The 12,157-nt window shown below is 36.9% G+C and overlaps 1 gene segment (V, D, J or C); it reads right to left on the minus strand.

Moving 5' to 3' along the window:
• Nucleotides 1-3,078: 3,078 nt before the first annotated feature.
• LOC132894618 (T-cell receptor beta chain C region-like) lies at nt 3,079-12,157 on the minus strand. The segment is given in 5 exon segments: nt 3,079-4,233; nt 6,687-6,784; nt 6,910-6,921; nt 7,712-8,068; nt 10,779-12,157. Coding segments are annotated over 4 exon segments (513 nt in total).

The raw sequence follows: 12,157 nt of genomic DNA on the forward strand, positions 1-12,157 counted from the left end.
TGGCAAAGCTGTACAAAAACCATAAATGTTCATGAGGACTAGGACAACTGTCTGAGGCCTCATGACCTTTATTGTCAGGGCCACAGATATGTTTGTTCAGGTGCTCTCCTTACTTACAGTCAAGTATGAGTCAGATTAATGAACATTTCCATTCACATTTGTTTTTATTCCATCCGGCTATATCTGGCGTGTTTTGGCTGAGGTGACTGTCTGTCCTTCTTTTGACTCAGAATTCAAAGAAAGTTTTAAAAAACACCATGCTAGGTGTGGGCGGCACGGTGGTGTAGTGGTTAGCGCTGTCACCTCACAGCAAGAAGGTCCGGGTTTGAGCCCCGGGGCCGGCGAGGGCCTTTCTGTGCGGAGTTTGCATGTTCTCCCCGTGTCCGCGTGGGTTTCCTCCGGGTGCTCCGGTTTCCCCCACAGTCCAAAGACATGCAGGTTAGGTTAACTGGTGACTCTAAAATTGACCGTAGGTGTGAATGTGAGTGTGAATGGTTGTCTGTGTCTATGTGTCAGCCCTGTGATGACCTGGCGACTTGTCCAGGGTGTACCCTGCCTTTCGCCCGTAGTCAGCTGGGATAGGCTCCAGCTTGCCTGCGACCCTGTAGAAGGATAAAGCGGCTAGAGATAATGAGATGCTAGGTGTGACATGCAAACCTCATTTAAAATTCATAGCACTAATCATTTGAGTACTTTCTATTCCAGAACAGAAATGTTTTGCCTTGTGTTTCAAACTAGGTAGACTAAACATCTCATAAGCTCATTGTGTCACACGTGTGACACAAACAATGAGCAAACTCGAAATGTTGCACACACATTTCACAAATGAAAATGCTCTGCACCAGTTTCCACACTGCAGGCTTTCTACTTTGCAGAGCTCTGTGAGCTCTGAGGCTTTGTTCGCAGCAGCAGGTGTTTGCAAAAAGTAGCTCTGCGGTGAAAAACCGGGTGGAACAAAAACTTCATTCTGAGACTGCATTTCCCACATCCTCTCCTTTGTCTGCCCCGATATCATCGCCCTGCTCTCAGCAAGCAGCTACCACATCCTGCCCTCAGCCCTCACTGACATGCTTTAACACACATGGCTTGCATAGAGGTTGATCTTAAGTTTTCGATAAGTGAATAAAAATAACAGTGCACGTACAAATGTACTATTTTGTCTCAGTTTCAATACCTGTTTGGTATTGAAAAAAAAACCCCGAACAACATTTGTATTATATTGTCACAAGGCACTTTCAGTAAAACTGAAAAAAAGTGTTTTTCCACATGCACATTTTGATCTGTTTTGCTGGCATTATAATATCTGATTTACATATGAGCTACATTTCCATTAGTCATTCACCATACTGTGCATATACCAGTCATATAGCATTAACAATCTTCATGTTAAACTGGAAAATCCTGATATGACCCGTGGAACACACCTACATAGTTTCAAATATGCAGACTTTCCATTGTAGAAATACAGATTTTAATAGAAATGCTGTTTCTGAGAAGCCACTGTGCTGTGCAATAAAATATTTTGTTTTGATCAAAACATTCATTCATGGTATACGGGAACAGTACAGTGTTATTCTCTTGTAGAAGGAAAATGTGGGCAGGGAACAGTTTTACTTGCTTTATTGTTCCCTTATTGTTCTTAGAAACATTTTTAAAGTAAGAATTTACATTCAGGTTCCTTTAACTAATATTACTTACTGCATAAGTTAATATTAATAAACTGTAATGGTTATAAAAGTAACAAAGTATGTTAACACATGAATTAATCAAGGTTTGTTCAATGTTAACTAAATACACTAGCATTGATTAATATTCAAATAATGACTTACAAATCAGTCCATACAAATTAGCAAATAATGGTAAAGCAGTTTCTAAATAATGGCTATGTCTGAAATCACTCCCTACTCACTATATAGGGAATTCTACAGGGTGTTCCAAGAAAATGTACTCACATTTTGACTCCTCTTAACTCATTGGATTTTTCATTTCTTTTCAGATCAAATTAGCCCCAATAATGGCAGAAGTACGACTAAGTTTTGAAGAAAGAAAATTTATCATAAAGTGCTACTGGAAGCACGAAAACATCATGGAAGTGCAAAGACAATTTAGAAGACATTTTCACAAAGATCCACCAACACGACACATCATTGCTCACATCCGAGATAAGTTTGAGTCAGATGGAACTGTGCATGACGTCCATAAGGAGCGTTCAGGAAGACCACGGTCATCAAGCAGCCCCACAAATTGCTGGAAACCCTCAACCGATCCCCACAGAAATCTGTACGATAAATGGGCCGTGAGACAGGAATCTCAAAATCAAGTGCCCATCACATTTTGAAGTGAGTTCATTGGAAATGTTACATTCCAACATTAATTCACGCTCTAAATGAAGACGATCCTGAGTGAGTGCATTTTTTTGGGACACCCTGTATATAGAGGACTACATAGTGAGCTCACTGGTAAAATGAAAAAAACACTTTCGGACACTACTCCGTCACACCGTTATTTACGTCATTATTGTCGCACAATTAAAACTTGCCAGATCAGTTGGCTGGTGGGTTTTCAAAATAATAAATACATGCATGTATTTTTGTGATAAATCCATATTATACTGAGCGTATTTCCCACATTAATCAATACAAAGTACTTTGTATCTGCTGCATCTTTCAGTTCTTTTAAATCAAGGCTGAATACTTTCATTCTTCTTTTCCGCTGCCTTTTCTTCAATCACATTTGAGGCTTTTGATTAATTTCTCGCTCTGCACTGTAACTTTTATTCTTGTACTTCATCTGTATTTATTCTATTTTAGCTTTTTTTCTATTCTCTTACTATTTTTAATTGTACTTGAATGTCCATTTATAATGTGTTTCTTCCTCTGTCCGTTCAGCCCAACACACTTTTTTTTTTCTTTCAGCGCGACCGCAATGCATGATGGTATATATTGCTTGGTTAGTGATCATCAGTTGTACACTACTTTTCACGATGCATTATGCGATACTAGGAGTCCACTATATAATGTGTAAGAATTCTTACTATACATTCGGACAGCACTACAAAATGGCGAACTCACTATATAGTTCAAGATTCAAGATGTTTATTTGTCATATACACAACAACAGACACAGCGGTTTATTATTGGGTTATGAAATTCTTATTTATATAGTCCACTATATAGTGAGTAGTGAATGATTTCGGACACAGGGAGTGAGTAGCTATGACTATGAAATCCTGAAACATTGGAGCCTCAGTTCTGAACTTTTACCTTTTAAGTCAATTATCAACTGCAAACATTTAATAAGGTGTTCATATTCAATATTGTGGACTTAGTTTTAATTTGAATGCATAATATCCATCCATCCATCCATCCATCCATCCATCCATCCATTATCTCTAACCACTTATCCTGTGCAGGGTTGCGGGCAAGCTGGAGCCTATCCCAGCTGACTATGGGCGAGAGGCGGGGTACACCCTGGACAAGTTGCCAGGTCATCGCAGGGCTGACACATAGAGACAAACTAGGTGTGAATTCACACTCACATTCACACCTATGGTCAATTTAGAGCCACCAATTAGCCTAACCTGCATGTCTTTGGGGGAAACTGGAGCACCTGGAGGAAACCCACACAGACACGGGGAGAACATGCAAACTCCACACAGAACGGCCCCCATCGGCCGCTGGGCTCGAACCCAGGACCTTCTTGCTGTGAGGTGACAGTGCTAACCACTACACCACCATGCCACCTGAATGCATCATATATGAATACATATTGAATTTATGAACATTAGTTAATTCAGTTCTTGATTATTTGGCTTATCTGGTTAATTTAAAAGAACAAATTATTAATTGCTTTGTTAATGTTACTTCAGGCATATGTATGTTTAGGTTCGTGGTTTGTTGTATACTAACTAATCTGCTAAATGATGTCAGCAAAAAGAAAATTATATTGTATGGTAAGAAATATAAAACAAACATAGTTACATAGTATAGTTGTACAGCAATACAGAACATATTAGCATGCACTATAACTTTTATCCTGAGCTATAACAATTGCATTAATGCGTTAAAGTCACATCAATTAAAGCGGTATGTAATTTTAATCATATACAATAGTGAATAATTCTGTAATTTGTGACAGTGCTTGACAGTTTTATTTATAAGCATATTGGTTGAATATTATTTAGCTGATCATAATGTCTCCATTTTCTGTCATCAGAGTCTTCTCTTTTGTAGCCTGCAGGGAAAATACGCATCTTTAAATAAATACCAAAATCTAAACAATTTGCGACAGCTGTTTTATTTCTTGTAAGGGTTATATTACATCATGCTACTTAATAACTCATTTATGGATATTCTATAAACATTCATACATTAATTATACATAAAATATATTATAGTATAAATATAAGTATTAATTAAGTGTATTAATTATTAATTACATGTTTGGTCAAAACACACTACAGTCAATATGAACACATCCATTAAAAGGTAGCTATATGGTAGGCTATATGTGCAGCTAATATAGTTATATAATACACTGCTTGGCCAAAAAAAAAAAAAGTCACCATTTGGATTCAAATAAACAAATAATTAAGAGCCTTTGATTGGATAATTGCTGCAGTGATTAATGTTTTTCAGCTGGCAACAATTCTTTTAACCCAAATTGATGCAGTGAGTAGCTTCTCATTTCTTAAACAAACATGTCAGAATACGTATCCCGTGGTCATGGAAAATATATTACTGTGTTTCAGAAGAGTCAAATTATTGGCCTGCGTCAAGCAAAGACAACAACTAAGGAGATTACTGAAATGACTGGAATTGGGTTAAGAACTGTCCAATGCATTATTAAAACCTGGAAGAATAGTGGTGAAATGTAAAATTTGTAGAAGAAATGTCATCGGAAAACAACAACAACAACAACAACAAAAAAACCTTGATTGACGATGATTGGAAATCACTTTAATATTTGGTGAAGTCAAACTGTAAAAAAAAAATCGGCAGTAGAATTCACATCTATGTTTAAAAGTGAAATTAAGAACATTTCCACACTCACAATGTGACAAAAACTCACAGGCTTGGGACTAAACAGCTGTGTGTCCAGAAGAAAACCACTTATTAGTGAGACTAATCAGGAGAAAAGGATTCAGTTTGCTGGGGAGCATAAAGATTGGACTGTGAAGCAATGGAAAAAGAGTCATGCGGTTTGATGAGTCCAGATTGACCCTATTCCTTAGTGATGGGTGTGTCAAGGTAAGAAGGGAAGCACATGAAGCGATGCATCCATCATACATAGTGGCCACTGTACAAGCCTCTGGAGGCAGTGCTATTTTATATCTGGGGTTACTTCAGTTGGTTATTTTGAGGCTCAGCAAAGTTATGGGGCAATAAAATGAAGTCCGCTGACAACCTGAATGTACTGAATGACCAGGTTATCATCACATCAATGGACTTTTTCTTCCATGATGGCACACAGGGCACCATTAGGGGGGTAGTTAGGACAATTCTAAGGACCCAGCATTGACAGAGGGCCCTCAGAAGATAATGTTAACATTATTACCATGTGTAAGTTAAATTAATAAAAAAAATAATAATAATTTTGTCTCTTAAAATAAGCAAATACAACAACCTTCTGGTTTGGTTCCCATCCACCTATCCATTATCTGTAGCCACGTATCCTGTTCTGCAGGGTCACAGGCAAGCTGAAGCCTATCCCAGCTGACCATGGGCGAGAGGGGGGGAACACCCTGGACAAGTTGCCAGGTTATCTCAGGGCTGACACAGAGACAAACAACCATTCACACTCACATTCACACTTATGGTCAATTTAGAGCCACCAATTAACCTAACCTGCATGTCTTTGGGGGAAACCCACACAGACACAGGGAGAACATGCAAACTTTACACAGAAAGGCCCTCACCAGCCGCTGGGCTCGAACCCAGGACCTTCTTGCTGTGAGGTGACAGTGCTAACCACTACACCACCGTACCGCCCAGTTTGGTTCCCATTTTCCACAAAATTATTAGAATAGATAGTCTTTATATTTCACCCCTGTCCCTATTCATTACATGGTACAGTCTTGTGTAGGCGGAGCCAGAACGTGACACCGTGTTAGGTTTGTTGCTTTCCAATCCAGCACTAACGGTAGCTGCGTAGAAGCAGAATTGATAGTGAACCATCAATAGATTGACACCATCATGACGAAGTCGGGTTACTTGAAATGTAAAAGGGGTGTGTGGGGGGGGGGGGGGTATTATATTCTTTTATAGGGCCCAAAATTTCTAGCAGCGCCCCTGATAACACGGGCATAAAATCAGGGCTCAAATTGTGAAATAGTGGTTCATGGAGCATGAGGAATCATTTTCACACATGAATTGGCCACCTGACCTTAACCCCATTGAAAGTCTTTGGGATGTGCTGGAGAAGGCTTTATGGAGTGAGTCGACTCAGCAGTTGTCAAGACAACATCTTGGCGAAGGCTTAACACAATTCTGGATGGAAATAAATATTGTGACATTACATAAGGTTGTCGAAACAATGCCATGCTGAATGCGCACCATCATCAAAGCTAAAGGTGATCCAACAAAATATTAGAGTGTGAGACAATTTTTTTTTTTTTTGGCCTGGCAGTGTATGAAAGATATAATATACAGACTACATTGTGTTGGTGACATCATGTCGTGTTGTACCTTGCATTTCCATATGAAAAAGCTGACAAACCCAGCATACAGCAGACTCTTGATAATAACCGTCCAGTAACCAAGTTGTATTGTGAGATACACTCGTACTAAAATCATGGATAGTCAAATATTAGTTTAATTAGCTACACATCTATATAAATGCTACTTTTCTCTTTAACATACATTCATAATATAAACTATGAAAATATCCCTGATATTCATTTCAACTCACCTGGTATTTTGACTGAAAAACAAACAAAGCAAAAAAATTTAAATTAATTCATCTCACACTGGACCAAGTATTTTTAAAGAACCATAAATATGGGTTCTCTACTCTATGTCTGTGGTGCTGCAGGTCTTCAGTTTTCCCCTGGACATGTTATTACTGCCCGAACACAACTGAATCAACATCACAAAAGGGGATGAGTTTATGGTGTTAAGGGAAACAGAACACGTCCTTACCGATTGGGGTGCCATTTTTTCTCATTAAAGAAATGCATGTAAAGTAAAGGTAAAAGACATGTGAACGTAGGTAGTACTATCCTACTTTTTGATAAACACAAATCAGACTTTATTTTCTGAAGATCACGGGAAGAAGAAAAGTATGTTCTCTCATCTTGATTTGAAAGTATAACCCCGTTACCAAGTTTATTAACTGAAAGTAAATTATTAATTACTTTATGTTTGTATGTGATTAGCATGGATACTAGTTTGACACATTTTATACATTTGCTAATTCTTTGCTAAAAAATTAAACCTTTTTCTCATTTAAGATCAAAATACAGTCAATTATCAGCAAAGGAACTTGAATAAAAAAAGAGGCACTGTTGCATGAGATGCCTTTTTTTTAATGGTTTAATGAATGGTTTTCTTGGATTAAAAAAAAAGAAGATAAAAATACAGTTTAAAATTTAAACCTTACAAGTTCAAAATGGCAGCCCAATCATGGAATCATCATGTGCTTCTGAAATTGAGAACCATGATCTTGACGTCGAGGGTTATGTTCATTTTGTGTATATGTTTGTGCGTTTTACCTGGTGAAAATGTGATGGTGTCTTCAAGCACCACGTACTCGTCTTCCTTGTAGAAAGCAACGCTGCACTTGAATTTGTTTTTGATGTTGGTCCACTCAGTTTCATTGACTCTCAGTCTGCTGGACATGCTGTAGAGCCTTGTGTCTGGATCTTGTAGGGCTGCATGGTCTGTCGCAACACGATGCGTTCTATTTTCCCCATTCACTTTCCAAACAATGCTAATGTGATCTGGATAAAAATCTGTCACTAAGCACACCAAAGTTACAAAGCCTTTTTTTTTTTTCTGGGCTTCGCAGAGCTCTACCGGAGAAGGTGGCATCAACTTTATTTCTGGCTCAGATATGTTCATGTTGGGATCTTAGAAGAAAATGAAAAGAATTTCAGGGGAAAATGTCATTATGAATGTCATCAGTGACATTTAAAAAATATATATTATTTGCCAGTCATTGTAAATGTGTGAAAGGTTGCTCAGAAATAATCACATGAAAGATTATTTCAAAATATTATTTCACATAAAATGCATGGAATGATGAATGATTTTGATTTTAAATAGATTTTCACTGCCATTTTATCTTGCTTTTTTATCAGGTGTTTTGTAAACTACATTAGAACTGCATGATGTGCTTGAAATCATGTATTATACACTAAATATCATTAGGAAGCACATTTAATTATTACACCCTTTTTCAATTCTCATCAGATTTTAATATTTTTAAGTACTGTCATGATATGCTAATTTTCCTCATAGTTATCAGGTTTTTTATATATTTATTTTTGAACCTTGGTAACAATTTACTATGAAGTCCAAAACTAAGCAATGTATTAAGACTTAACTCATTTGTTCATAATGATGAATGAATACATGCACTAATCCTTAGCACATCCGGAAATCTTGATGTGCTTATATTAACAGGCTCCGAGTCATACAGTCCCCTCCAAAAGTATTGGAATAGCAAGGCCTGTTCTGATATTTTTGCTATACACTGAAGACATTTGGCTTGAAATCAAAATATGAATATAAGACGATAGATTAGAATTTCAGCTTCCCTTTCCTGATATTAACAGGAATGTACATATATTAAACAAATTAGATCATGGCATCTTTTGTTTGAATCCACCCATTTTTCAAGTGATCAGAATTATTGGAACACATGACTGACATGTGTTTCTTGTTGCCCAGGTGTGGCCTACGCCTCTTGGTTTTGGTTTTCATCAATGCAGACTGCATTTATTGTTTAAAAAAATGAAGACCCGAGAGCTTTCTATGCGATACACGCAAGCCATTTTAAAGCTGCGAAAAGAGGGAAAATCATTCAGAGCTATTGGAAAAGCATTGGGCAAAGCCAATACAACAATTTGGAATGGCCTGAAAAAGAAGCCACTGGTTTCTACTGGTTTCACATTGAACATGTTGGCCAAGGAAACAACAGCAGTTGATGACAGAAATATTATGAAATATAGGTCAAGCATGGTGGAGGTACGGTAATATCATGGCTTGGGCTTGCATGGGTGCTTCTGGAATGGGCTCACTAATTTTTATTGATGATGGAACTCATGAAGGTAGCAGCAGAATTAATTAAAAAGCCTACAGAGACATTCCTGCTGCCAATTTACAGAGAAATGCTTGAAATCTAATTGGGAGGAACTTCAAAACAAGTGGAAGGTTTTAGACTAGCCAAGTCAAACACCAGACCTTAACCCAACTGAGCATGGATTTGACTTCCTGAAGAGGAGACTGAAGGAAGAAACCCCACAAAACAAACAACAACTGAAAGAATCTGTGGTTGACCTCTGAAAAAAAAAATCACAAAAGAAGAATGCAACAGTTTGGTGATATCAGTGGGTCATTGGCTAGATCCAGTTATTGCAAACAAGGGATATGCAGCCAAATAATGAAGTGTTATTTATTTAAAGTTACTAAGACTAGGTGTTCCAATACTTTTGCTCACCCAAAAATGGAGTGGTCTGCTAACAAAGGTATCATGTTCGAATTGTTTAACACATCTAGATGTAAATATCAGGGAAAAAAAACCCCTGACATTCAGATGTATCTTTTGTCTGATATTTATCTTTTGAGCTTGAACCCAAATGTTTGCATGGTACAGCAAAAACAAAAGAACTGGCCTTGCTGTTCCAATAATTTCGGAGGGGACTGATGAATATGAATATTGTACCTTATTCTGTTAATTAGTATTAACTCCTGATAGATACATATCAGACAAAAGATACATCTGAATGTTAGATTTTTTTCTCCTGATATTTACATCTAGATGTGTTAAACAATTAGAACATGACACCTTTGGTAGCAGACCACTCAATTTTTAGGTGAACAAAAGTATTGGAACATCTCGGCAAAGTTTGAGACCCTTGATATCAAAACAATTTGTTAGTGGTGTTGGTTTCAAATTCTGAATTGTTTCAAGTTACTTAAACAACCTTAGGGTTTGGTTAATCTACACTGTGCACAAAAAAAGACAATGTAAATAATCTTTATTAATGCTGCATAGGTAATTTTAATTAGTGGAATGAGTTCACAAGATATTACCATTATTAATGGCTATTCATATATGACTCAGCTGTTAATGTGAACACTTAATTTTTTCCTGATGGGCTAAAGATTAGTGCATGGATTAATTTGTCATATTTTTAAGTTATATCCATATAATTCTTGGTGAAGTATTAATATATTACTTATTTGTGGACCTTAAGCAATATCATATAGTATAGTAACTCACTGTGTTACCGAATGCTTTTTGGTTGGAGTAAAGTAAGAACATTTAAAAAGGTGATTTAAAACTATCTTGACAATTACAAAATTCAGGGCTACATAATTGTTAATTAGCTAAATTCTTAATGATAATAGCCGAAGAAAACAAGGTTAAATCTATGAATCTAAATTGTACTCTACGTAGAACTTCCAAACTTTAACTGTATGCTTGAATAGATAATTTTGTTGGTTAAAAACGAGACTTGTAATGACTTGTAGCATCTAGTTGATTAGTAAAAGTGAGTACTTGTAAAATGATCACTGAGTGTTATAATAATAACAACACAATATGTAACTTACCCAAGACTGTTAGTTTGGTCCCTGATCCAAATTCCAGTTTTGCATAACCAGTACACGTTGATTTAACTCATGACAGAAACTAAACTTGCAGAAATAAGCTTTATTGGGGTTTTGCTATCTCATTAATAAAATTACCATTAAATCACCAAATAATTCTGTCACTGCAAACTTGATATGATTGTAAACAGTATAAAGGTGTATTTTGCAAACTATATAGTACAGTAACTGACGTTTAGCAGTGGATTGTAACTGCATCGCTGAAAACTAGTTTTCCAAGAGAGTTATAAAAGCTGTGTGGCATGTTTCCCGAGTTGTATAAGTGAAATATCATTTAGATTTATGTGAGAGAATGTTATTGAGGAAGTCATGAAAATTCAATGTTATTCCATGAAGCTATAAAATGAACACAAAACATAGTTGAGATTATTGAATAGCCAATCAAACTGACTTCGTGCACTATAATTATGACTATGCCGAGGTAAATGCTTTTAGTAATGGAATAAAAGAGAACAATGAAGAACCCAATGATAATCCTTTTAGGTTTTTTTTTAAAGCAACTTACTCACCTCGAACTGTTAATTTTGTCCCAGGTCCAAATTTCAAGTCGGTGAGGCTGACACACTTACACAAGGCCTGACATAAACTGCAGCAGCGTAAAGGCACTGATGGCTATCAGCGTTTGAGGCCCCTCATCTATTAGAAACTGGAAAAGACAAAGCTTTCCTCTGTACAACCTAAGAGGGGCCTCTCATAACCTCCAGAACTCTGCAGTATCTGCTAGGTCTGATTTGTTTGTTGGGAATGTTTGCTGGAATCATTTTCATTTTTAAATAAGCCCTCTCTGGGAATTATCGCGTTATTTATGATTAGCATGATTAGTCTGGGATTAGTTGGGTTGCTAGCTGGGATGTTGTTTGTCAGCCATTGCTGCTGCCTCCAAAAAAAGTCACAGGATCTTCAGATGTTAATAATCGAATAAAATATAAACATGGATTTTAGACATGTAATATACTTCACCACCGGGGAACTGTCAGGGCCTTCTAGGTGTTCAGAGAAGGCCCAAGCATATCAGCATTCAAATGTTATATTTAATTTTTTTCATTCTTTAATTGCTTTCATTCTTTTATAATTTCATTATAATTATTCTCTTCTAATTCTAATTTGGCCTCATTTTCTATCAAATTTGCTTCAGAAATGAAAGCGTTACTGTCCTGAAAACATTAAAATCGAGTTATCCAATGAGATTGTTTTGTTTGTTGTCTCCAGGCTGAGAAGAGTTTAGAGCTGCTCACTCATTGGTTAGGACTTCATTGCCGGGACAGAAGGCCATGGCAGTGTATGTTTATGTACACTACCGTTTAAAAGTTTGGGGTCACCCA

The sequence above is a fragment of the Neoarius graeffei genome, chromosome 11, assembly GCF_027579695.1.
Source record: "Neoarius graeffei isolate fNeoGra1 chromosome 11, fNeoGra1.pri, whole genome shotgun sequence".
NCBI classification, from domain to species: Eukaryota; Metazoa; Chordata; class Actinopteri; order Siluriformes; family Ariidae; genus Neoarius; species Neoarius graeffei.